Source organism: Chrysochloris asiatica, unplaced genomic scaffold (genome assembly GCF_000296735.1).
Source record: "Chrysochloris asiatica unplaced genomic scaffold, ChrAsi1.0 scaffold00013, whole genome shotgun sequence".
Lineage (NCBI taxonomy): Eukaryota > Metazoa > Chordata > Mammalia > Afrosoricida > Chrysochloridae > Chrysochloris > Chrysochloris asiatica.
The window spans coordinates 14,038,104-14,064,821 of NW_006408531.1; the positions used below are offsets into that span (position 1 = coordinate 14,038,104).

At 41.9% G+C, this 26,718-nt stretch overlaps 1 protein-coding gene across 1 annotated transcript in view; it reads right to left on the bottom strand.

Annotated features, from left to right (window-relative positions):
* The window catches only part of PEX7 (peroxisomal biogenesis factor 7), a 139,221-nt gene extending 112,771 nt beyond the window's left edge, over positions 1 to 26,450 (bottom strand). The window contains exons 1-3 of the mRNA XM_006834630.1: positions 26,282 to 26,450; positions 24,440 to 24,497; positions 23,424 to 23,574 (exon numbers count right to left, since the gene is read on the bottom strand). Of these exons, the coding sequence (XP_006834693.1) occupies positions 23,424 to 23,574; positions 24,440 to 24,497; positions 26,282 to 26,411 (339 nt within the window). The 5' untranslated portion in view covers positions 26,412 to 26,450. The remainder of the gene's footprint in view (positions 1 to 23,423; positions 23,575 to 24,439; positions 24,498 to 26,281) is intronic.
* Positions 26,451 to 26,718: the final 268 nt, after the last annotated feature.

Consider the following 26,718-nt stretch of genomic DNA (forward strand, 5'->3'; position numbering starts at 1 on the left):
TCAAAGATCAGCTCGAGAAGATAAAGCCAAATACTATAATAAAATATGCAAAGATTTAGAGTTAGAAAACCAAAAGGGAAGAACACGGTCAGTAGTTCTCAAGCTGGGGGAACTGAAGAAAAAATTCAAGCCTCGACTTTCGTTATTGAAAGGACTCGTGATAAGGGGTCCCAAATAGCCAAAGCAATATTGAAAATGAAGAGCAAAGTAGGAAAACTTACACATCCTGATTTTAAAACATACCATATAACTAAGTAATCAAAACACCCTGTTTTGTTTTGTTTTGTTTTTATTTTGTTGTGAACTGAGTGATAGTTTACATGGGAGAACATTGGCTTTACACCATTGTTTCACTGCAATGATTACAGTCTCCTCTATGCATCATCATTCAACAGTATTTCCTTCCATTCCCTCTGTTTTTCTTTTTTTTGGGGGGGGAGGGTGGGGCAATGTATACCAAAAAACTCAGGAACATATAATAATTGAAATAACCAAAGGGCACATTCTGCAAATCTGCCTCCTAGCCACCAATACTCAGTCCCTCTCTTTCCATGCATCTAGAGTCCTTAGCTGCTCCCTCTCTCCATGTCCCCATCTCTGTATGCCTCCATCTCTAGTGTCACTGCTTCTCTGGATAAGGTCCTGCATTCCGCTTGTGCTCTTCTCCCTTGATGCTCTTAGGGTCCTCTGTTTCTGGACTGTAAGATTAACTATGCCCCTGTTTTTTATTTATACATATATATTTTTTAATGTTTCATTTGAATTATGTGAGTTTACATGGGAGAACATTAGTTTTACATTCATCCCAGCATGTATCATTTCATTGCCATGGTTACAATCCCCTCCATGCATCATCAACCCACCACAGGGTATTCATTACCCAACCCCCACCCCCGGGTCATCAGCACACAGCCCCTCTCCCTCTCTGGGTCTAAAATCCCCAGCTGCTCCATCACTCCAAGTCATCATCTCTGCCTCCATCTCTGGTGTCACTGCTTCTCTGGGTAGCATCCCACTCTCCCCTCTTCTCCCTTCATGGTCCCAGGGACCTCCACTCCTAGAATGCAAAGTTAATCACTCCCCTCCTTGCTACAAAATGCCTACCTTTACATTTCCAACCCTCACAATCAATCCTGATAACAATTATTCACTATTGTATCACAAGAGACCTATCCGCATTTCCTTTCATCAGCCCCACCTAGACAGACTGCATACTACTCAGTGGAGATTCTACCTTTCTCCTGCTCTCTGGATCTAGGTTCCCTCTTGAAAGCTTGTACGCCCGCCAGTCGCTTCTTGCCTTTGTAGCAAGCCCACTGTAGGTAGCCAATGTCCAAGTTACCCATCCCTGTCTACTCTGTGTATGGAAGGGGTGGGAATGATCCTTGCTATAAAGATTTGTTCCCTCTTTTGAGCTACTGCATCCATAGGTGTAGGTCAAGTTCATCAAGATTGTATCAGATTACTCTTGTTTTCCTCTTCTTTCTTCTTCTAGTTGTGCTCTGATCATGCAGTCATTGAAGCCATGTCAAGTGGGTGTTATCTGTAAGTGTGGGTGTTCTTGTGCATATGCCCTCTCTTATCAGCTGGACGCTTCACTCTCCACTCTATTCCTCTGTGGCTATGTCACTGACTCTGGGCCCAAGAGTCACCTAATCTTGCCACACTGCTGGCCAACCAGGTCTCCACTAGGAGTCTACTGAATGTTGTAGGGCTTAGCTCACAGCTTCACTGCTGTTTTTCCCTCACTTCCCCTTATTGGTGACGAACACGGTCACCAATCAAAGCGTGTATTCCCACTGAGTCTTAAGTCTTGGAAGGGGGTTTGCTCTGAGGGGACCCGATCACTTCCTTGATGTCTCCTGGGTGAGCAACTTGCTTGTTCTTGTAGTAATCAGTCAGACTGCCTCTATTGTTTTGTATTTTTCCTGTCAGTCTTTCTTTCAAGAAGTATCTTCTATTCTTCTGGCAGCTCCAGGCTGGTCTGCTTGTCATTTCAAGTGGAAATTTCCCACCTCAGAAGATTCTGGATGCTGTTCAGGATTCCACCTATGGTCTTATGTAATGCAGAGGCTCGGCAGGAAGCCTCCTTCACTGGGCACGTTGTAGCCACATTTTAGGTATTCCAATCAGTTATAGACAGAAGATGAACTTACAAGCTTTCTATGGTGATATTTCTGGCAGTTCAAATCCACCAGCAGCACCATGGAAGGAAAGACCAGGAGATCTGCTTCCATAAAGATTACAGCCAAGGAAATCGTATGGAGGACAGTTCTACTCTGTAATGGTGGTGGTGGCTGTGTACCGTGGAGTTGGTTCCAACCCACAGTGACCTTGTACAGTGTTTCTGAGGCTATAAATCTTTACGGGAACAGAACGCCTCATCTTTCTCCCGTGGAACAGCTGGTAGTCTCGAACTGCCAACCTTGAGGTTCACAGCCTGATTCGTAACCACTAGTCTACCAGAGCTCCTTTTTACTCTGTAATATATGGGGTCATATATAAATCAAAATGGACTCAACAGCAATGGAGTTTGGTTTCTGCACCCTTTGGATTCAAGGACACCGGTGATAGTTAAGGTTTGATGTCAACTTGGCTGTGTCTGGACTCTCTGTGGTTTGGCAGTTGAGACATAGTAATGCCTCAGGATTAGATCTAATACAATGTAATCACTTCTATGATCAAATCTGCTATGAGCAGCCAATCAATTCATAGGACATTTCCTTGGGGGATGGCCTGCTACCAATATATTGGACGCACGGGCAAAACCTGCTTGCTTTTTGCTGGATCTGGATCCTGCATCTGGCTTGTCATCTATCATCTGCTTCTTTGGGCTCAAGCTAGTGGCCTGCTGATTCTGGGAGACATCAACAGCCTGACATCTGACCCACAGACTTGGACCCTGCCTGCCTCTGTCACTATGGGAGCCATTTCCTTGTTATAAACCTCTGTGTGTATATGAACTTCATCAGTTTTGCTTCTCTAGAGACCACAGTCTAAGTCAATGCCCTCTCTGCCCCTTCCCAGACAAGATACTCCTCTCTCGTAGAACTTTGTACACTCACAGCACTAATCAAATTATAAACTACATGACCCACTAGTGAGGGTCAGAGTCCAGAAGAAAAAGGACCAAGTCTTACTTGTCCATCTTCTCAGGTAAATTGTAGGATACACACGGGAGCATGGCAGCTCTGTAGGATAAGCACTGCACTGCAAACCACAAGGTTAGCAGTTCAAGCTTACCAGGTATTCCTTGGGAGAATTCTGCTTCTGCAAAGATTTAAAGCCTCAGAAAGTCTACACAAGGACACTATGAGTCAAACTGACTCGACAGTACTTCATAACACTTGACAGTCAGTAATCAAACCCAGTGCCATCAAGTTGACTGAGACTCGTAACAATCCTACCGGACTATTACAACCCATAGCGTTTATAGGGCAATAAATCCTTATGGAAGCAGACTGCCACCAGGGCTCTATAAACAGTAAACCACAAAACCCTAACCCAACGCCACTGAGTCTATTCCAACTTACAGTGACCCTACCTAGGGTTTCTTCTGAGACTATAAAGTCTTTATGGGAGCAGACAGCATCATCCTTCTCCCACACAGTGGCTGGTGTTAGGAGTCCAATACCTAGCCCACAGCATTACCAAGGTTCCTTCTATACACAGTAGAGGTAATAAATAAATATCTTTGAATTAAGTGAATGAATGAATAAAGGAACAAAGAAACAAGTGTGAATCGAAAGCACATCCCATACTACTCATTTTCTGTCTCTTCCCTATTCCCAATTTCCCCCTCCACTTCCACCTAAATAGTGAAATGGCAAATGGCTACATTAAATATAAAAAAAGAAGAGAAAATGGTTCACAAGCAAGGTTCTCAAAAGGCTCATTTTCTGAAATGACTGCTGGCAGTAGTGAAAATTAATTAGAAAAATGAAAAAAGAACAACAAAAACACTGAGTAATATTTTGTGTTATTCTATGAAATCTGAACCTCTTCAAAACCACAGTCTTAGAAGACAAATTTTATTACTGAACCCAATTCCCAAAGAACTCATTTTTAATTGTAAGTATTGCCCTTTTTAAGTTGACCTATTTAATTAAGAATCATCAAATAAAAACTATGTCTAGAATTTTCATACTTATCTGTATCAATACAAAGGAAAGGGACACGAACTTTTCATTCCTGATTAGAAAGGGCTATATGTTTCTTTTAATACTACATTTAAATTTTCAAAAATCTTTTCTTTGTGGAAAAACTTTCAAGTGTACAAAAGCAGAAAGTATGTATTTCTATGTACCCATCACATACTTTCAGCAATTGTCAGCATTTTACCTTTCTTGGTGGTGGTGTAGTGAATTATCAAAAGTCTCTTTTAGTCATAGTCGTGTTGGATCTGGATAAGAGAAGACGGGGAAGGCTACTGCTAGGATGACATGATTCCGCTGTGGATGTTAGCAGACTTCACTGTAACTGTCAAAACTTGAAATTCTACCATCTCTGAAGCACGAAGGGGGATCTCACTACCATCAATAAAAAGTCAGGAGTGGAGTACAACCTTGAACCTCAACTCAGGGACAGAAAGCTTTGACACTGGAGGAGTGGCAGAGTAGCAGTAGCAGGAGGACCAAAAGCCAGAGCACCAGACAGAGCAGTGGGCCTCCCAGCTCAAAAAGCTAGTAAAGCTGAATGGCTCTGGGTAGGAAGCTTGCTTGTAGAGCGAGGTGCCTCCAGGCACTAAAGAGGGGGGTTCAGTTTGCTGACACAAGGAGTTAGAGCTGAGTGCCTTCAGGCTGAAACTTATGGTGCGTCCTGTGGGCATTTATTAGAACCACCGCCCCTGAGCATTTCTGACCCTGAACTGTAACCTGTTACTTCCCTAAGAAGCCCTGTAACTTTATCTTTGAGTTCTGTGTAGGTACTTCGGTGAATTACTGAACCTGTACACAGGGTTGTGGCACAGATATTTCACATTGTTTTATCTGCCCTCTTACTGATCGACTGCTAGAATCTTTCAGCAACAGACCATTTCAATCCTTCAACAGTAATTCTAACAGATAAGGATTTTGTTTTTGTTGTTTTGGGTTCTTTGGTGGCTTGTTTTTAAATATAAGCACATGGCCATTTTATATCTAACAACACTAACACCTATTATTCAGTCCATATGCATCTTTTCCAGTCTCAAAAATGTCTTTCTTACAATTGGCTTACTTGCATCACAATCCGAGACACATTTTACATGTAGCTATAACTTCTCAAGTCTCTTCTAGCCTTGGAAAGTGCCTCTCCCCCTCTTACCTTACCCACCTCATCATTTACTTGTTGAAGAAACAAAATTATTGGTTCCATGTTGTTGTTGTTAAGTGTCACTGAGTTGGTTCCGACCCACAGCTACCCTATATAAGGTTTCCGAGGAGCAACTGGTGAGCTTGAAAAGCCGACCATGCAGTTCAACTGGCTTTGCAGTCTGGTGCATTAACCCACAGCGCCACACTAGGACTCCATATTGGTTCCATAAAGTGTCCTAAATTCTGGATACAGCTGACGGTTTCCTTATGGTGGCATTTAGCGTTTCTGTCTACCTGCCATATTTCCTTTAAATGGACCATTAGATCTAAAGGCTAGATTAAAATCAGTTTAGGGTTTTCTTGTGTGTGTTTTTAAACTTCCTAGGCACTTAACAACAACAAATGTCTTGGTGTAGCACTGTAGAAAAACCACTGAACTGCTAAACCATAGTCCAATCAGTGCAGACTGTTCAAAGCCACCAGGCACTCCTCGGAAACCCGATACTGAGTCGCTGAGTTAGAACCAACTTGACGACACTTAACAATAACAAACCCACTCAATGGTAGTGGGTTTGGCTTGGTTTATTGTATTAAACCCACTGCCAGAGTCCATTACAACCAATAGCCACCTACACGATGTCCTGGTGTAGCGCTGCTGGATAATATACTGAATCGCAGGGTCGCCTTGAACTGAAAAGTCAGTGGTACAAACTCACCAGCTGCTCCTCAGTCATACAGGGTCACTATGAGTCGGAACCAATTCGACAGCACTTAACAACAGCAACAAAGGACAGAGCAGAACTGACCCTAATGATTTCCAAGACTGTAAGTCTTTATGAGAGCAGAAGCCTCATCTTCCTCCCGAGGAGCCGGGGGATAGCAGTCTAGTGCTTATCCTCCAGCACTACCAGGGCTCCTTTCCTATGTATGAGGAGGCATACAATTTCTGTTTAGCCCATTTTAAGTGATCCCATAATTGGACTCCTGGTGTGGTGCTGTAGGATCAGAACTGGACTATGAACCACACCGGGAAACCCTATACAGGGTAACCATGAGTCAGAACCAACTTGTCAGCCTAACAAGCAGATTGTGTAGGAAGCTCTGGTGGCATAGTGAGAGAAAGATGAGACTTTGTGCTTCTGTAAAGGCAACAGCCTTGGAAATCCCACAGGGTCACTATGAGTGGGAACGGACTCAACAGCACACAAGACTATTGTTTAGACCAGGGGTAGGGAACCTTTTTTCTACCAAAATTTATAACATCATTCACGGGCCACACAAAATTACCAACTTGAAAATTAGTCTGTTATATTTGGTCAAACGTTTAATTAACTCACCCCTAGTGTGATGGCTGGAACTGCAGTTGCCTTGGCAAGGCCAGACCAAATGATGTTCCCCACCCTGATTTAGACGATGTTGTTGTTGTTATTGTTGAGTTACTTTTGACTAATGGGACTGCAGGTGTGTAGAGGAGAAGTGTGTCATAGGGTTTTCTATGCTGTGTCTTTTTGAGCAGCTAAAGTGAATGGAAGAAATGATGAAACTAAACAGCTAAATAGAAACTTTTTAAAGAGTGGCATGAAACACTTCAGATTCCAAAGTCAAAATTACAAACCAAGTTATATGTGGAGAAATCTTGTTTCCAACCCTGTCTTCTCTCAACCTGCTTTCTTTGCGCCCCCTACCCTATTCAAAGAGAACTCTTTTTATTAATTTTTGACATCTTTCCATTGTTTCTTTTGGAAAATATATTTGAAAATGTAAGTTTGAGTACATATGTGTGTGATTGTATATGTAAACACATATACATACTATAACATATTTGCATTCCTTCCAGTCTTACTTACAATATGAATTATATATATACATTGCTCTACCAGTAGCTCTACTTCGTAGGATAGCAGCTTGAGGGAAGACTAAACAGTAACCTCTAGTTTCATATGATTTAAAATTATCAAATAAAACTGTACCGTTCTACATGTTTCTTAGTAGGTTCTAAAACAGGAGCTATGGGGATCTGATTCCTGTCTGTGATTCACTTAGGAAGCTGCTTTAGACCAGGCAGAGTGTCTGACACCCACACTGAGAAGATGAGACAGAGACAGAGATCACAGATAAAGTAGCAGTAGTCATGCATGGGGCGTACAGCAGCGCTGTAGGATCAGCACTGGACTGCGAACCACAAGGTTCAAGGTTGGCAGTTCAAGCCTACCAGCTACTCCTCAGGAGACAGATGAGGCTTTTTGTTACCACAAAGATTTACAGCCTCGGAAATCCTATATGGGTCAGAACCAATTTGAGAGCACTTGACAAGTCATACATGAAAATCTTTCTCTACTGAAAATACGCTATTAAAGTTTCCATCTACTTAAAATTGTTATCATTTTCTTTAAAAGAAAAAAATTTTTTTTAAACTTCGAGATAAAATAAATGGGTTTGAGTGGTCACCTTGCAAGTTAAATCACTATTAAGGTTTTTTTTTTTAATCTGCATTTTTGATACCACATTGTTTTTTCTGAGGAGCAGCTGGTGTACTTTTGGTTAACAGCTGAGTCCTTAACCACTATAAGGTAATATAAGATAATACACACATATCTAGATTGTCTAAGTTCTCTCATACTGCTGTGACAGAAACACCACAAGTGGACAGCTTTAGCAAACAGAAATTTATTCTCTCCCAGTTTAGGAAGATCGAAGTTGGAATTCAGACCCCCTGGCTCTAGGGAAGTGCTTTCTCTGTCATCTCTGGAGAAAAGGTCCTTGTTTCCTTTCAGCATCAGTAAGCCCAGCATTTCTTGAGACCTCCAGTGTCTTGGCATCATTCTTCCCTGGACTTAGGACTTGCATAGTGCAGAGACCCAGATCCAAAAGACACACTCCACTGCTGGTTCTTCTTTCTTAGGGACTGTAGGTCCCTCTGATCTCTGCTTCGCTCTCCTTTTATCTCTTGTAAGTAAAAGAGCGTGCAGGCTACATCCCAGGGAAACTCCCCTTACATCAGATCAGGGTTATGATGGGATTAAGGGTGTTACATTCGCCCTCGATCCTCTGATTGGTTTAGCACTTCAGATCACATCAGGAGGGATCATCACATCACTGCCACATTACTGCTGACCTGTCAAACCACTGAGAATCATGGCCCAGCCACGCTGACACAAATTTTAGGGGAAAACAATTCAAACCATGACAAAGGTAATTAAAACTGAATACTTATTAAGATAGTGACTTCCAAACACCGTTGCACACTGGAATCATCTGGGAATTTAAAAATAATAGTGATGCCTGGCTCTAATCCCCAGACATTGTGATTAGATAATTATGGATACGACTTGGTGAGCTCCTCAGATGATTCTAGTACATATGGAAATTTGGGGATCACTGAGTTAAGACAAGCATTTCACACCTTTTCCCATTTCAAACACTAAAATTTCAAATTTCAAAATTATGATGTAGTCCTACCTAGCATATCTAGCACCTGAAGAAGTCAAGTAAATGGAAAATGGGTTTAAAAAAAACCTATCCATCCATCTCCATCCTGTTTTCTGCCCACAGTGTATGGCTCCAAGTCTTACAAAATTCACATTTCTTTTGCACTTTTGAAGCCTAAAGTCCAAACCCCTAACCAGGCATTCAAGGCCCATTAAAAAGTGCTCCTGAATGGCCTTCCCTCCTCTCCTCTCCTCACTGCACAGCACACAGTCCTCCAGTCATGCTAAAGGGCTTGCAGCTGCCTGAACATCCAAGCGTTCCAAAAATCTGTACCTCTGCAGATACTCTCCTCTGTTAGATCTTTTCTCTTGGGGCCATCTAAGCAAACTCCTACTAATTTCCCCAGACGCAGCTCCAACAGCACTTCTCTTTAGCAGACCTTGCTGGTTCTCTCTGTGTACCTTACACAGAGCTCTACTTCAACATTACCAATGTCAGTCCAGATGGCTTGCTTGCAGGCCCCAGAACACTAGCAGAGATTAGCACCTCAGACTTACTCATACTTACAGCTTCAATGACGACATGTGTCACAGGTCAGGCACATAATCTGTGATACTGATACAGACATGTCCAGCTTCATGTAAGTTTAAATATAAAATTATTACACAAAGTTCAAAAAAATGAGTGCTTTTAAAACAGAAGGAAGTATTGACAGTACATCAAATAGTGAAAAACAAAGAGGGAGAAGTGATTCACATGATACATGATTAGAAAGTATTTTTCCCTAAAGTGTCAGTTTTAGGGGGGGGGGCAATTTTATTTATTTTGTAAAGATTAGCTTACAAGCTTTCCGTAATCATCATTCCCACGATTCATTTAGATCACACTTAAATGTCTATTTTATAATAGCAGACGGGAAACGAACATCCATAAGATAGTCAAACACCTAAAAATGTTTTCCCTCCTTTACTCATTCAGACTGGCTCGATCCTGTATCACAAGGTTGTGTTATCAATCACTATTTACCTCTATCCAATTTACCCCATGCATACCTCCCTAAAATTTCCCCTATCATCACTGTTCATCTGTCACTCCCCTCCTTCTTGTGTATTGCTCTCCCCCCCACTCATCATCTGAGCTAACATGTATCTACCCTCTACCCTGAGCTCCTCTCCCCTCCCTCTCATTCTGGTAACCATCAAAGAATGTTTCTTTCAGTATGGAAATCTTTCCTTAAGCTTTTACAATAGTGGTCTCATGCAATATTTGTCCTTTTGTGATTGACTAATTTCACTCAGCACAATGTTCATCCATGTTATGAGGTGTTTTGCAGATTCATTGTTATTCTTAAAGGCTGCATAGTATTCCATTGATAGGCACTTAAGCTGACCTCATCTTTTTGTTATTATGAATAGTGTTGCACTAAACATTGGTATGCATGTATCTACTCATGTCCTGGATCATATTTCTTGTGGATATATACCAAGTAGAGGGATTACTGGGTCATAAGGTATTTCTATTTCCAACTTTCTGAGGAAGCACCATACCGTTTTTCAGAGTAGCTGAACCATTTTACAGTCCCACCAGCAATGTAGGAGGGTCCCAGTCTCTCCACACCCTCTCCAGCAGTTTTCTATTTTTTTTTTTTTTTAACTTTGCTGTTATTGCTGGTGTGAGGTGGTATCTCATAGTTTTGATTTACATCTAATGGCTAATGATTGAGTCCATTTCTTCTTGATGGTTGGCTGCCTTAAGATCTTCCCTGCAGAACTGTCTGTTTATGTCCTGTGCCATTTTTTAATCAGGTTGTCTTTTTCTTGTAGAGGTGTGGTAGTTTTCTATAAATTTTAGAGATTAGTCCCTTGTCTGATACGAGGCAAAAAAAATTTCCCAGTCTGTAGGCCTCCTTCTTACCTTTTTGGTGAAATCTTTTGATGCACATAAGTTCTAATTTCTAGTATGCCCCAGTCATCTATTTTGTCTTCTATTGTTTGTGTGTTTTGCAATGTTTGATAATGTATGCATGTCATATATTAGAGCTCCTAAGTTTGTCCCTAGTTTTTCATTGATGATCTTTACAGTTCCAGGCTTTACCTTTAGGTCTTTAATCCATGTTGACTTTGTTTCTGATACGGTGTGAGATATGGGTCTTGTTTCATTCTTTTGCAACTCAATTTCCAGTTTTGTTAGCACTATTTGTTGAAGAAACTATTTCTTCCCAATTTAATGTATTTGGGCCCTTTATCAAAGATTTGTTGACTATATGTGGATGGATTTATTGCTTGCTGTATTCTCAATTCTGGTCCACTGATCTATGTATCTTTTATCATACCAGTACCAAGCTGTTTTGACCACTGTGTGGAAAATTTGGAGATCAGAGAGTGAGAGACCTCCAACTTTGTTCTGTGTATTTGTTGTTAAGTGCTGTCGAATCGATTCCGACCCATAGCGACCCTGTATAGGGTTTCCAAGGCGCAGCTGGTGACTCTGAACCACGACTTTGCAGTTCAAACAACTTTGCAATCTGACACATTAGCCCACAGTGTCACACCAGGAGAGACTAAACTGCTCTCTTAAATTGTACTAAAACTGTACTCTTGTAATCTGCTCCAGAATGAAGGGCAGAGCACGACTACTAATATACCCACTGCCATTGAGGGGATTCCCACCCACAGCGCCTCTCCAGGGCAGAGGAGAACTGCCCCACAGAGCTGCCACAGTGCAATTTTTAGGGAAGTCAACTACTACATTGTTTTTTCTGAGGAGCAGCTGGTGTTCTTCTGGGTAACAGCTGAACCCTTAAATCACTAGAAGACCAGAGTTCCTGTGGCTAAGTAGACAAAAGAAAACTATGTATCAAGTCCAGCTGTTTCCTCAATTTTGCAAAAAGAAAGAAAATATCCTCTCAAATGGAGAATCTGTTGTACAGTTTTAAACATAAATGTATTTCCAAAGGTAACAAACTGGTATGAAAGGCATACCTGGTGGTCATTTTGAATTAGTAATTTTTGTTGGCACCCAACCTTATAGTCTTTTCCGCTTTTATCACCATCATTGTCATTCATTCTTTAAGGCAAGAAAGATCTTAATCATATGGTACACCACACAATGAACACACAATGCTTAGTTACACAAATTTTATCTAAAATAGGATACTAATAGTTGTGTAGTTAGGAAAAAGCTAGTTTTTACATGAAATGATCAAAAACCCTAAATGGATCAAATATTTTTTAAATGCTTGCTATTGGACAAGGAGGACAAATTTGAACTCATTTTAAAAACTGTAAGAAACAAAATGAAAATCAGAAATTGAAATAAAATGCACAACTGATTCTGTGCCCTATTTAAAATCCCTTTTAACTTATTATCAATCGTTGTTAAGGGCCATCGAGTCAGTTCTGACTCATGGAGTTTCCAAAGAAAGGCTGGTGAGTTTGAACCGCCGACCTTGTGGTTCAAACCAACCTCGTGGTCCTGTGTTTCATCCCACAGCGCCACCCCAGAACTGTTAATAGCAGAGTGTTGTAAGTTATGAAGTAGAGACACAGGTTCTCCATCACCTTCTTTTCCTCTCCTCTCAGAATCTTTTAAAGTTTTCCTGTTCTTCTACTCCTATTACAGAGTCCTGGGATGGCACTGTAGGGTAAGCACTGGACTGCTAACCACAAGGTCAGCAGTTCAAGACACCCGGAGCTCCTTAGAAACCCTATACAGGGTCACTATAAGTCAGATCTGACACAATGGCACTGAACAAACCACTCCTATTATACATCCAGCAGCAGGTTAAGCCAAGGGCGTTATGGAGCTGAAGGATATGGCCTAAACTGTTACACAAAATGGACTTTGATTCTTGCTTTGACATTAAATAAAGAAGCTATGTAGAAAGATAATGTTCATCTTTCTTTTTATTTTACCAAGACCTTCATTCCCTAAGTCCTCTAAAGGATATGACTGTGGGACTTCTATTCATCCGACCACCTGAGTATTGATTGTTGGGTATTTCTCAGACAGTTACCAAGCAGTGAAATGGGTAAGTGGAGGATTCCTAACTTATTTTAAGTTTTTCTAACCCCATTACCATAAGTGCAAAATAACAATGGTGGTGGTGATGGTGGTGTGCCATGGAGTCAGTTTCGATTCACAGTGACCCTACATAGGATTTCTGAGGCTGTAAATCTTTACGGGAGCAGGAAGCTTCATCTTTCTCCCACAGAATGGCTGATAATTTCGAACTACTGACCTTGAGGTTAGCAGCCCAACTCGTAACCACTATGCTACCAGAGCTCCCTACGATAACAATTACTGTTGTTGTTAAGTGCTGTCAAGTTGATTCCAACCCACAGCTACCCTGTATAGGGTTTCCAAGGAGCAGCTGGTGAGCTTGAACCACTGACCGTGCAGTTCAAACAACTTTGCAGTCTGACGCATTAGTCCACAGTGCCACACCAGGACTCCTAAGATAACACCTAATAATTATTTTGTGTTGGCTCTGTCCCAAGCACTCATAACTACCCTATGAGAGAAATACTAATACCATCTTTGGTTCTGAAATGTAGAAACCAAAGCTTAAAAAAGATATGTGACTTGCCCAAGGTCACACAGAAAGTAAGTCAGAGTTGACATCAAACCCATGGTCGACTAAAACCCTTATTCTATGCTGTCTTCCATGGAAGAAAATGAACCACTACTTTCCATTTGACTTTATAATGTGGATTCCCTGAACATACTGGTGAAAAAAATAGGATCCAGCTATGCTTATTCATTTTATTAACTTACTCAACAATTCCCTTTTCATCACTCTACCCTTCATAGTTTGTGGTTTACTAATAATAATCCAGCTGCTCCGCGGGAGAAAGATGAGGCTTTCTACTCCCGTAAAGATTTACACCCTCGGAAACCCTGTACAGGGTCGCTATGAGTCGGTTCCGACTCCACGGCACATAACAAACAACAACAATAATTTGGAGAATGACAAGACGTAATGATGGCTCCTAGTTCACCTTTCCTCCTATCTAGAAAAATCTCAAGATGTCCCTCAGGGAAATTATGGCACTCTGGTCCTTGCTCCTCCCACAAGGTAAAAGTTTCGGTGGAGGCAGCTGCCCGGTGGGCTTGCTGCCCTCACTGGTGACAGGATCTGAACTGGGCACTTGATAGTTTCCTGGCCACAAAGATGTGAAAAGATACTGTGGAGGGGTTTCCAGGAAGCTTTCTCAGTTCTAGAAAGAGATTTAAGAGAAAAGCATTCCCATTTTGTGTCTAGACCTTGCAGAGTGAGGAGACTATTATTGAAACTACATGCAGCCCATCTTGAAATCAACATAAAAGGACAAAATACCCCCACTGAGTGAAAAGGCAGAACAACCTGGGAATTGGAGGGTATTGCCAAATGCTGAATTAACCCAGCCTGCAACCTTCCCACTTCCATAGGCTTGCTTCTGTGAAATGATAAACTATGGTCCTAATCTAATCACTTGTTACTCAGCTTTCCTGCTGGTGTTTCTGACAACACCAACAGCTGGAGGATCCTAACTTGACATGAATACCTATCAAAAACTGCATTACAAAATATAAAACTGAGGGGCAATCTAGAAAAACATTCTACAATAAAACAATAACAAGAACAGCAAAAATATGGCAAAGCATGCCTTTAATTCATAAAACCAGTCCCATCAGGATAGAAGAATGAAATGCTAACTTAACAGTAAGTAATTCCAGTAACAAAGACCTGGGTGCTTTAGTGGGAGCCCCCAGAGTGGTACGAACAGTTGAGTACTTGACTACTGGCAGAAAGGTTGGTGGTTTGAATGCAGCCAGTAGAGTATCACAAGATAAACCCTGTAATCTGCCTCTGAAGTCACAGCTGTAACTGTGAATCAGAATCAACTTGTCAGCAGCTAACCCCAATAATAGGTACTGTGCTGCTGGATTCAAGGTACCTCAGCAATTGTACACAACCAGGAAGACCTAGTCATTTGGGGTAACGTTATTACAAGCAGAATCTCCAGATTATGGTGGCCCCGTCTTAGAAAACTCAGCATCCATCATCACATTTCTGCAAATTAGGCATACACCATTCAGAAGGACACTGAAAAAGAGGAGCGGATCCAAAAGAGGGTTAGAAGGAGAGTGGAAGATAGACACACTGTCTGATCTGAGGCCAGGCTAAAGGAAATACAGATGCACAGTCTGCACAAGGAAGACTACAGGGAGCGTAAGGGCTGTTTCATAAGGCTCATCTAGAAAAAAAGGACTGTAGTTTGTCTCACTGCTTTAGGAAAAAGAATCAGATACAAGAGTTACTTGCTAAAGAAAGCAGAATTCAGATCAAAACAAGCAATTTTCTAAATTTTAAAGCAATTTAAAAGTCAAATAGGAAAGTTCACTTTCCCTGGGATGAAATAAAGGCTGAGTGGCCATCTGTCAGGGCCATTCTAGAACAGTATTCCCCAGAAAGCAGTACTGGTGTGGTGCTGCAGAATAATGTACTGAACCCAAGGTAGGCTGAACCACAGGCTGGCAGTTCAAACTCACCAGTCACTCCTTGGAAACCCTAGACAGGTTTGCGGTGAGTGGGACTCCACTCGGTGGCATTTAACAATCCCCAGAGAGGCAGGTGCATTCAGGAGGTAGTGAGGGCACACTGACAGAGTTCTCCCCTCCCTGGCCAGTGCTCCACATGTGCAGCCACCACCTCTGTCAACGGAGGCCTGTGTTGCTAAGCTGCTGAGCTGGTTTCAGCGCACCTTCCAGACTAAAACAGGCTGGGAAGAGAGGACTGGGATCTGCTACTGAAAATCAGTGCAACAGCCCTATCCACAACTGATGATGGCCATGGGGCACTTCAATAATAAGTAGTACATACAGCCCTGTTTCTATATGACATGATTTTAGTAGCACATACATTTGGGGAGTGCGGTTGCTCCAGCACTGGACTGCGAACCTCAAGGTCCCTAGTTCGAGCCTGCCAGCCACTCCATGTAAGACATATAAGGCTTTCCACACCATGAAGATTTAAAGCCTTGGAAACCCTATACAGGGTCACTACGAGTCGGAACCAACTCAACAGCACTTAATAACAAGACATTTATTTTATGTATATTTATATCACACGCACCAGCACACATCTGTCAGACTGTTGTACTGTGGTGGCTTCCATGTTGCTGTGATTCTGGAAGCTAGGACATGCGTATTTTGAATACCAGCAGGGTCACCCACGGTTGATAGGTTTCAGCTGAGCTTTGAAATGAAGACAGACTAAGAAGAAAAAAAGATGGACTACTTCCAAATACCTAGTCATGCAAAACCTTATGAATAGCAGCAGTGGAAAACTGTCAGCATTAGATTATTAAATATTGAAACATGATGAAGAGTACCAGAATAGTGTCAGAAATAGTGCCGGAAGATGACCCACTAGGTTGGGAGGCACTCAAAATACGACTGGGAAAGAGCCTCCTCCCTCAAAGTTCAGTTGGCTGTCATGACATAAATGGAGTAAAACCCTGAGGGCTTTCATTTGCTGATGGGGCAATTCAAAATGAAGAGCAACAGCTGAAAACATCCATTAATAATCAGAACATGGAATGTTGTTGTTGTTGTTAAGTGCCGTGGAGTCGATTCCGACTCATAGCGACCCTACACAGGGTTTCCGAGGCTGTAAATCTTTACGGGAGCAGAAAGCCTACCACGAAACCGCTAGTATGTACAAAGTATGAATTGAGGAAAATTGGAAATTGTTAAAAACGAAATGCAACACAAAATGCCAACATCCTAGGCATTTGTAAGCTGAAATGGACAGGTACTAGCCATTTTGAATCTGACAATCACATGGTTTACTATGCCAGTAGTGACAAGTTGAAGAGGAATGGTGTCACATTTATCAACAAAAAGACAGTATCACAGCTGTCTGTGATAGGAAAATAATCCATATGCCTACAGAAAAGCCAGGGAATACCACTACTATTCAAATTTAAGCACCACTCAATAAAGCCAGTGATGATAAAATTAAAGAATTCTACCAACATCTTCAGTTTGAAATTGATCAAACAGCAATCAAGATGTACTCATAATTACTGGGTATTGAAATGCAAAGGTTGGAAACAAAGAGGAAGGATCAGTAGTTGGAAAACATTGCCTTGGTGATAGATACAATGCTGGAGGTGGCATGACAGAACTTTGCAAGATCAATGACTTCTTCATTATAAATACCTTTTACCTTTTTAAACAATACAAAAGGCAGTTATATCCATGACCCTCACTAGATGGAATACAAAGAAACCAAACTGACTACATCTGCGGAAAGAAACGGTGGAAAAGCTCCATATCATCAGCCAAAACAAGGCCAGGGGCAGACTGTGGAACAGACCCTCAATTACTCATATGCAAGTTCAGGCTAAAGCTGAAGAAAAATTTTTAAAAGTACACAAGAGCCAAAATATGACCTTAAACATATCCCACCTGAATTTAGAGATTTGAAAGTTGAAAATGGATGTCAGAAGAGACTCTGAAACTTGCTCTCCAGTGTAGAGATGCTAAAGCAAATGAAAGAAATGACGAGGTAAAAGAATTGAACAGAAAACTTAAAAGAGTTACCTTGATATACATAGTCAAATATGATAACAAGTTTTGGAAAGACCTGGAATTAGAAACCAGGAAGGGAAGAACATGCTCAGCATTTCTCAAGCTGAGGGAACAATTCAAGCTGTGACTTGCAATATTGAAGGCACTCACTCATCTCTGCCAAGAAATTTGGAAGACAACTATCAGGCTGACTGATGGGAAGAGATCTGTATTTGTGCCCATTCCAAAGAGAGGTGACCCAACGGAATGCGGAAATCATCAGACAGTTTCTTTGATATCCCATGTGAGTAAAGTTTTACTAAAGAGAATACAGAAACAGCTACAAACATACATTGACAGAGAACTTCCACAGGTTCAAGCTGGATTCAGAAGAGGATGTGGAATGAGGGATATCATTGCTGATGCCCAATGGATCTTGGCTGAAAGCAAAGAATACCAGAAAGATGTTTCCCGGTGCTTTATTGATGACGCAAAGACTTTCAATTGTGTGGATCATGACAAGCTATGGACATTGCGAAGTATGAGTATTCTGGAACACTTAATTGTGCTCAGGAGGAATCTGTACCTGGACCAGAACATGGGAACACTGAATGGTTTAAAATCAAGAAAGGTGTGCAACAGAGTTGTATTCTTTCACCATACTTATTCAACCTGTATGCTGAGCAAATAATCCAAGATGCTGGGTTCTATGAAGAAAAACGTGGCATCAGGATTGGATTGGAGGAAGATTCATTAACTACCTGCGATATGCAGATGATACCACCTTGCTTGCTGAAAGTGAAGAGGACTTAAAATACTTACTGATGCAGATCAAAGAGCACAGCCTTCAGTATGGATTGCATCTCAATGTAGAGAAAACAAAAATCCTCACCACTGGACCAATAAACAACATTCTTATCAACGGAGAAAAGATTGAAATTGTCAAAGTGAAACTTCATTTTTCTTGATCAACCATCAACACTCACAGAAACAGCAGCCAAGAAATCAAATGATGTGTATTACATTAGGTAAATTTGCTGCACAAAACCTTTTTTAAGTGTTGAAGAGCAAAGATGTCAGCTTGAGGACTGATGTGTGCCTGACCCAAGCCATGTATTTTCAATAACCTCATATGCATGCGAAAGTTGAACAGTGAATAAGGAAAACCGTAACAGAATTGATACTTTTGAGTTATGGTGTTAAAGAAGAATACTAAAGATGCCATGGGCTGCCAAAACAACCAACAGATCTGTGTTGGAAGAAGTGCTGCCAGAGTGCTCCTTGGAGGCGAGGATGTCCAAACTTCATCGCTCATACTTCGGACATATTATCAGGAGGGACCAGTCACTGGAAAGGATATCATGTTTGGTAAGGTGGAGGGTCAGAGAAAAAGAGGAAGACCCCCTGCGAGATTGACTGGCACAGTGACAGCATCAATGGGCTCAAGAGTGTCAAAAACTGTGAGGCTGGCCCAGTTCCGGGCAGTATTTCGTTCTGTTGTGTATAGAGTTGCTACGAGTTGGTACTGACTCAATGGCACGTAAAAACAACAACATGGGCAAAAAACTGAATGATGCAGGAAGCATCAAAAGATGGAGGGAATACAGAGTCACTGTACAAAAAAAATGGTAAATGTTCAACCGTATCAAGAGGTAGCACATGATCAAGAGCCAGTGATACTGACGGAAGAAGTCCAAGGTGCACTGAAACCACTGGCAAAAAACAAAGCACCGGGAACTGATGGAATACAAATGGAAATCTTTCAACAAACTGACGCAGCACTGGAGGCACTCACTCACTTATGTCAAGAAACTTGGAAGACAACTACCTGGCCAACTGACTGGAAGAGATCCATATTTGTGCCCATTTCAGAGAGGTGACCCAACAGAATGCAGAAATTATCAGACAGTATCATTGATATCGCATATAAGTAAAATCTTGCTAAAGTGAATACAAAAATGGCTGCAACCATACATTGACAGAACTTTCAGAGGTTCAAGCTTGATTCAGAAGAGGACATAGAATGAGGGATTATCACTGCTTGAGTCAGATGGATCTTGGCTGAAAGCAGAGAATACTAGAAAGATCTTTACCTGTGCTTTATTGACTATGCAAAGGCTTTCAGTTGTTTGCATCATGACAAAGTATGGACAACATTGCGAAGAAAGAGTATTATGGAACACTTAATTGTGCTCTTAAGGAACCTGTACATAGACCAAGAGGCAGTTATTAGAACAGAACAAGGGAACACCAAATGGTTTAAAGTTAAGAAAGGTGTGCAACAGGGTTGTATTCTTTCACCATACTTATTTAGTCTGTATGATGAACAAATAATCTGAGAAGCTGGATTTTATGAGGAAAACCGTAGCATCAAGATTAGAGGAAGACTTATTAACAACCTGCAATATATGCAGATGATACAAAGTGAAGAGGTCTTAAAATACTTACTGATGAAGATCAAAAATCACAGCCTTTAGTATGGGTTGTACCTCAGTGTAAAGAAACAAAACTCCTCACCACTGGACCAATAAACAACATCCATATAAATGTACAAAAAGATTGAAAGTGTCAAAGACTTCATTTTGCTTGAATCAACCATCTACACTCATGGAAGCAGCAGTCAAGAAATAAAACAATGTATTGCATTAGGCAAATCTGCTGCTTAAGACCGCTTTAAAGTGTTCAAGAGCAAAGATTATTAGCTTGAGGACTAAGGTGCACCTGATCCAAGTCAGTATTTACAATAACCTTATATGCGTGTGAAAGTTGGACTATGGATAAAGAAGGCAGCAGAAGAATTGATGCAATTTGAGTTACAGTGTTGGAGAAGAATACTGAAAGTACCATGGGCTGCCAAAAGAACAAACAGATCTCTGTTGTAAGAATTATAGCCAGACTGTTCCTTGGAAGCCAGGATCTCTCATACTTCGGACACACTGTCAGGAGGGGCCAGTCCCTGGAGAAGGCTATCACATGTTTGGTAAAGTGAAGGGTCAGAGAAAAAGAGGAAGACCCCCAGCGAGATGGACTGGCATAGTAGCGGCAGCAATAGCTCAGGTTTAGCAACAATTGTGAAGTTGGCACAGGACCGGGCAGCCTTTCATTCTGTTGTGCACAGGGTCACTATGAGTCGGTGCCAACTAGATGGCATATAACAAACAAAACAAATATTATACACATTTATTTTATACACGTTTATTTTAATATATACATATACTTCTACATGCATTTTAATGTAAATAAAAACCAAGTAAACATGCATATAAAATTAGTTAAGCCTGTAATTTCATTAATACACCTGCTCCTTATCATCAGACATTGCATATTTACAGTAGTGAAATTCTATTAGCTGACTGTTGAGCAGTATGACGTGTGGCTAGCAGTAACAGATGCCGGGTGTGAGGCAAGAGTAAAGCTGGCTGTGATGGATCAAGTGACATGTCAACTTGATTCTCCATGTAATTATGTAATGTGGCAGTGACGTAATGATGCAGTCAGCCTCTATTTTGTATAAGATGTGATCAGCCTCCATTTTCACAGAGCACCAGTTGTCACGGACTGACTGGCCTTTGAAACCTAACCATGTTAACAGTGAGGAGCAGGTACATTACTGTGTTAGCACTGCACTAAGGTAGGGACTTGGTAGGCAAATCCCACCTTCATTGCTAACTGCCTGGTAAGAATCAGCATAAATCCATAGGTTTCCTTTATGTTAGCAGCCAAGCTTTTAACCAGGGCTCCTTTTCTTGCTTGCAAGCATTTACCAAGTCTTTTATGGGCCAAAAATTTTTGAAGACACTAATTTAAAAGAAAATTTACAAATTTTCATAGGAAGGCTCTACTGTTAGTTTGAGGAAAAGTGTTAAAATATGTAAGGTAAAAAAACAAGATAATCCTCATTAAATTATATATATGTGGTGGTGGCTATGTACCATGGAGTCAATCCTGACACATAGCGACCCTGTATAGGGTTTCCAAGGCTATAAATCCTTATGGGAGCAGAAAGCCTCATCTTTCTCCCACAGAACTGCTGACCTTGAGATTAGCAGTCCACCTCATAACCACTACGCTACCAGAGCGCATACACACACTCTCTCTCTCTCTCTAAACATATATATGTTGTTGTTGCTAAGTGCCAGCAAGTCAGTTCCGACTCACAGTGACCCTGTATAGGGTTTCTGAGGAGCGGCTGGTGAGTTTGAAATGCCGATCTTGCTTAGTAGTCCAGTGCTTATCCTACAGTACCACAACAGGACTCCATATATGTGTGTGTATGTATGTGTCTGTATGTCCATATATGTATATATGTATGTATGCTTTAATATAACTCAGGAGTCCTGGTGTGGCACCAAAGGATAAGCATTCAACCTCAAGGTCGGTTTGAACCACAAGGTCAACGGTTCAAATTAACTAGTCCCTCCTGTATAGGGACACTATGAGTTGGAACCGACTCGACGGCACTTAACAATATAACTCAGACCAAACTACTCCTGAGGCTTCGCATATACACAAAAAATGATGTAAACATGTGAACCAGATTTAGCCTAACAAGCTCTTCATAAGCACTGTCTCACATTCAGACCTTGATGCTCTGGCTCCAGTGTATTGGGAAAATCCTCAGGAGTATTACTGAAGCCCTACCAACAAGCTTATGGCGTTTTTGTGAGATGTCCGCCTACCCTCTGCGTTAAGGAGCCGTGCAGCAAGCATGATCTTAAGAGCACAGAAAAAGTGAAAGGCGTCTCGGGAGGAACACACACTACAATGTACAACTGGAGAGGTTCTGACTGACCAAGAAGGAGCCTGACCTTTTCTTTTCCAGCTCCTTAGGCCAAGAATGCTTTGTTTGACTAATCAAATCAAAAGTAGCACAGAACACCCAGGAAACATCAAGGCAAGTGGTCAGGTCCCCTCAGTGCAAATCCCCTTCCAAGACTAAGACTCAATGGGAATACACGCTGTGATTGGTGACCACGCTCGACACCGATAAGGGGAAGTGAGGGAAAAACAGCAATGAAACGGTGATATAAGCCCTACAACGTTCGATAGACTTCTGTGAACCCAGGTGAAGACCTGGTTGGCCAGCAGTGTGGCAAGACCTGGGGACTCTTTGGGCCCAGAGTCAGTGACATAGCCACAAAGGACTAGAGTGGAGAGTGAAGCGTCCAGCTGATAAGAAGAAAGGGCATATGCATAAGAACACCCATACTTGCAGATAATACCCACTTATCCTGGCTTCAGTGACTGGATAATCAGAGCTCAACCAGAAGTAAAAAGAAGAGGGAAAAAAAAAAAAAGTATTTTGATGAACTTGACCTACACCTATAGACACAGTAGCTCAAAAGAGGGAATAAGTCCTTACAGCAAGAATCATTCCCACCCCCTCCACACACAGAGTAGACAGGGATGGGCAACTTGGACATTGGCTAACCAAAATGGGGGGCGGGCGGCTACAAAGGCAAGAAGTGACTAGCTTACAAGCTTTCAAGAGGGAACCTAGATCCAGAGGGCCTGGAGGAAAGTAGAATCTCCAGTGAGTAGTATTCAATCTGACTAGGCGGGGCTGATGCAATGAAATGCAGACAGGTCTCTTATGATACAATAGTGAATAATTGTTATCAGGACTGATTGTGAGGGTCGGAAAGGTAAAGGTAGCTGTTTTATAGCAAGGAGGGGAGTGATTAACTTTTCAGTCTAGGAGCAAAGGTCCCTAGGACCATCAAGGGAGAAGAGCAGAGAGCGGGACCCTACCCAGAGAAGCAGTGATGCCTGAAATGGAGCCAGAGATGATGACGTGGAGCGATGGAGCAGCTGGAGACTTTAGATCCAGAGAGGGAGAGCGACTGTGTGCTGAAGACCTGGGGGGTATGGGGGAAGGATTGCATGGAGGGGATTGTAACCATGGCAATGAGATGATATTCAATAGAATGAATGTAAAACTAATGTTCACCCATGTAAACTATCACATAATTCACAACAAAACATTTAAGGAAAAAAAAAAAAAAAAGTAGCACAGAACATGCACAATACTCTAGAGAAACTGAAGTTCAAGCCCTTGTCCCTGGAAGACATGTCACCATTTCCAAATGGATTTCATCCAAAGACAGAAAAACCACTAGCCCAGAAATATGCCCTTCCTACCTCCTGGGTGTGCTCTTTGTAGACTTGCAGAGGCCCTGTGGGTTTGGCAGTGTCCCAGAGCTGAAGGGAGCCATCACCACTGCAGGTGATGAGGACATGTTCATTGTTTTCACTCCAGGTCACATCAAACAAACCATCATTCCAATCAAAGCTACAGCAGGGAAATTAAAATACAAAGATTAACTTACATAGGCTACTGACAGAAAGAGTAATGAGCCTCATTTTAGTTTATCCATTTGTTAAGAGTTTATCAAATATTTTAACACACTATCTTACAAGATCTTCAAAACTAGGGAGACAATTAAGAGCAGGTGCTTGAAATAAATTCAGAGGTTAAAGGAATAGTCCTGGGTCCTACAGTTAGAAAGCTGCAGTGCTAGAATAAAACCAGGCTCCTGATTATAAATATGATACTACTTATATGAGGGCATGCCGCCATACCAGTGTGTTTACTGGCTTTTGTGGTTTATAGGACAGGTCGGCAAGAACTTAAAAATACTAACTGAGAATAATAATTGTAACTTTCCCCATAAATGGGTCACCTGAGCTATGAACAAGTAGCTTTTTTCGGAAGAAATTTCCTTTCCATTTTCTACCTTTGACTAACACTGAGGCAGGTCTTGGCGGTCTTAATGAGCTCAATATTCACATAGACAAAACAATCAAAGAAAAAAAGAAGGGCAAAATGGTCAGCTCACTCCTGAATGAATAAAGCAAAATGACATTGAGAAGACAGCAAAAATTGTCAGTGTCACCCAGTCCACTAACGAGTTCACATTTTTAGTAGGCTTAAATTTGATATATAGAAATGAATACTTAGAACAAAAAGTTTTAGAAAAGTCACACACATAATTTAATGGCAAAAAAAAGTTGTTCTATACAATGCAAATGCTCAATTCTCTTTTATATTAAAATTTAAACATTTATTCATCAACAAGATTTTTAAAATCTAATTCTACGAAGGCATTACTAGCTACAGTGAATATATAAAAATTTAATAATTAGAGCCACCTTACCTTCTGAAAAGCCTAAGCCCAGATTCATTTTGATCCACTACTAATAGGGTTCCACAGCCTAAAGAGGAAAAAATCATCATCAAGGCGATGCCATTAAACACTAAACTGCCCAGGGCCCATCTAAGGTCAAGAAACACTTAATTTGAGTATCACCGATTTATCCCAGAAGTTACAGGGAGCATGTCTACAAAAGAATCAGCATTGAACTCTCCGTTTTTTATCTTATCTTGTACTTCAATCATTAAATAATCATCATATCATCCCATCTTACAGTCCTAAAACAGCAGAGAGATATTTGTATGCCTCCTCTGTGGGTGAAGTTCCTGGGTGGTACAACTGGTTAACATGCATAATGAAAAATCAGCCACTGAAACCTTATGAAGCTGAGTTCTACTCTGACACAAAAGAGGCTGCCATGAGTTAAAACAGACTTGGTTTGATTTTTATTTTCTTTTAGTCTGTGGCTAGGGATCCTGCCAGGCACACAAACCTCCCAAGGAGGTGTTATCCCTATTTACAAACAAGAAACCTGAGGCTTAGAGATCCCAAGGACTGCTCCTACAAGGAAATCACCCTGCCTTGTCTCCATTTCTATCTTAACAACTATGAATGTGGAAAGAGCTGGTGAAATTTACCACATACTTCATGAGAACTCAGTTATCTACTAAAGACAAATTATTTTACTACAAGGACCAATGTGCGCTCTGGTAGCGTAGTGGTTACGAATCGGGCTGCGAACCTTAAGGTCAGCGGTTCGAAACTACCAGCTGCTCCACGGGAGAAAGATGAGGCTTTCTACTCCCGTAAAGATTTACACCCTTGGAAACCCTGTACAGGGTCGCTATGGGTTGGAACCGACTCGATGGCACTTAACAACAACAACAACAACATAATTAATTTTATTGATACTTGGAGTAACACACACACACAACTTTCCTATTAAAACATGACTTTTGTTTTTTACCAATTACTTACAATACGTTTTTTTAAAAAGGATTTGAAGTTATTTTTTAATAGATCCATGAGTCTTAAATACCTCAACGTAATTAATGGATATCTGTTGAAAATTTAAATACGCAAACATTAAGAATTAATAGTGACAATATCGAATACAATTATTTCTTTTTTCCTGCTGTAGGTCCCAAAAGAAAAAAATACTACTTACTTAAGAGGCCGCATTATGCAATAACTAGACTCCGCATGTAAACAATCGCCAGGTTATGAATGTTAAAAATACAATATAAGGAATGAACCCACGAGTTTCCATCTAACCCACGGCCAGAGACGAAGAACTTGAATCCCTGCCAATATGTGTATTCCTCCTGCGACAAGTAAAGGGGCAGAACTTCAAAAAGGCCAGGCAGGCACTTGTGGGAGACTCTCTGCACCGCACAGGAGCGCCCTTCTCAGCAAGCGCTGCCTGCACGTCGCGAGGTGCGCGAGCGCAGACTTGCGGGGCACGAGTATCAAACACTAGGGTGCGCTATGGCCGTTTTCCACTTGGGGGGATCCCGCTGCACTGGTCACTTTACTGTCTGCACGACGGAGGGCGTGTGTCGGCGGCGGAGTCGGTTCCGTCTTCACACGACTTAACACACCACAACCGGGAAAGAGACATTCTCGGTAGAACCACTCCCCACATCTGGGGAAACGGAGCCATCCTGCCTCTCTGCCTCCCCCTAGCGCTTATGTGCGGCACTCTCGGCTCCCGGCAGTGCTTTTCCACCACACACTCGGGTGGCTCGGCGGGACCTTCGTTTCCTCCGCCGCCGGCCCGGATCTCATGCACCCGGACTCCGCACAAACCGCGCAGCGCGGCCTTCCCTCCGCGCCCGGCCTCACCCGCAATGCCGTAGTGCTGGGCGGTGGCGCAGGCCAGGCGGCCTGGAAGGTACGGGGAGAACTCGGCCGCATAGCCGTGACGGCCGGGCACCCGGAACGTCCGGGCCACTCCGCCGTGCGCAGTGCTCATGCCGCTCAGCGGCTCCGAGCCTCTTCGTTCCGAGCCGCGGAATCCGTTTCCAGCCGGCGAATCGCCAAGTAAGTTAGAGTCCCAGGAAGAAAAGGCGGAAGTGAGCAACTCTAGAATTCAATTGGTCCTCTGGGGAGAGGGCAGTGATTCCGATAGAGACCATTTTTGTTTTGGGCAAGCTAACTACTGATTTGTGCTTCCTGTGGCCATCTGGACATCATTGGAGCGTGATTCTAGAGTTGGATGGTGGTTCCGAGAAGTTTGGGTTTTATCCGTTAGCCTCCACCGCGGGGATACCTAGTTTTTA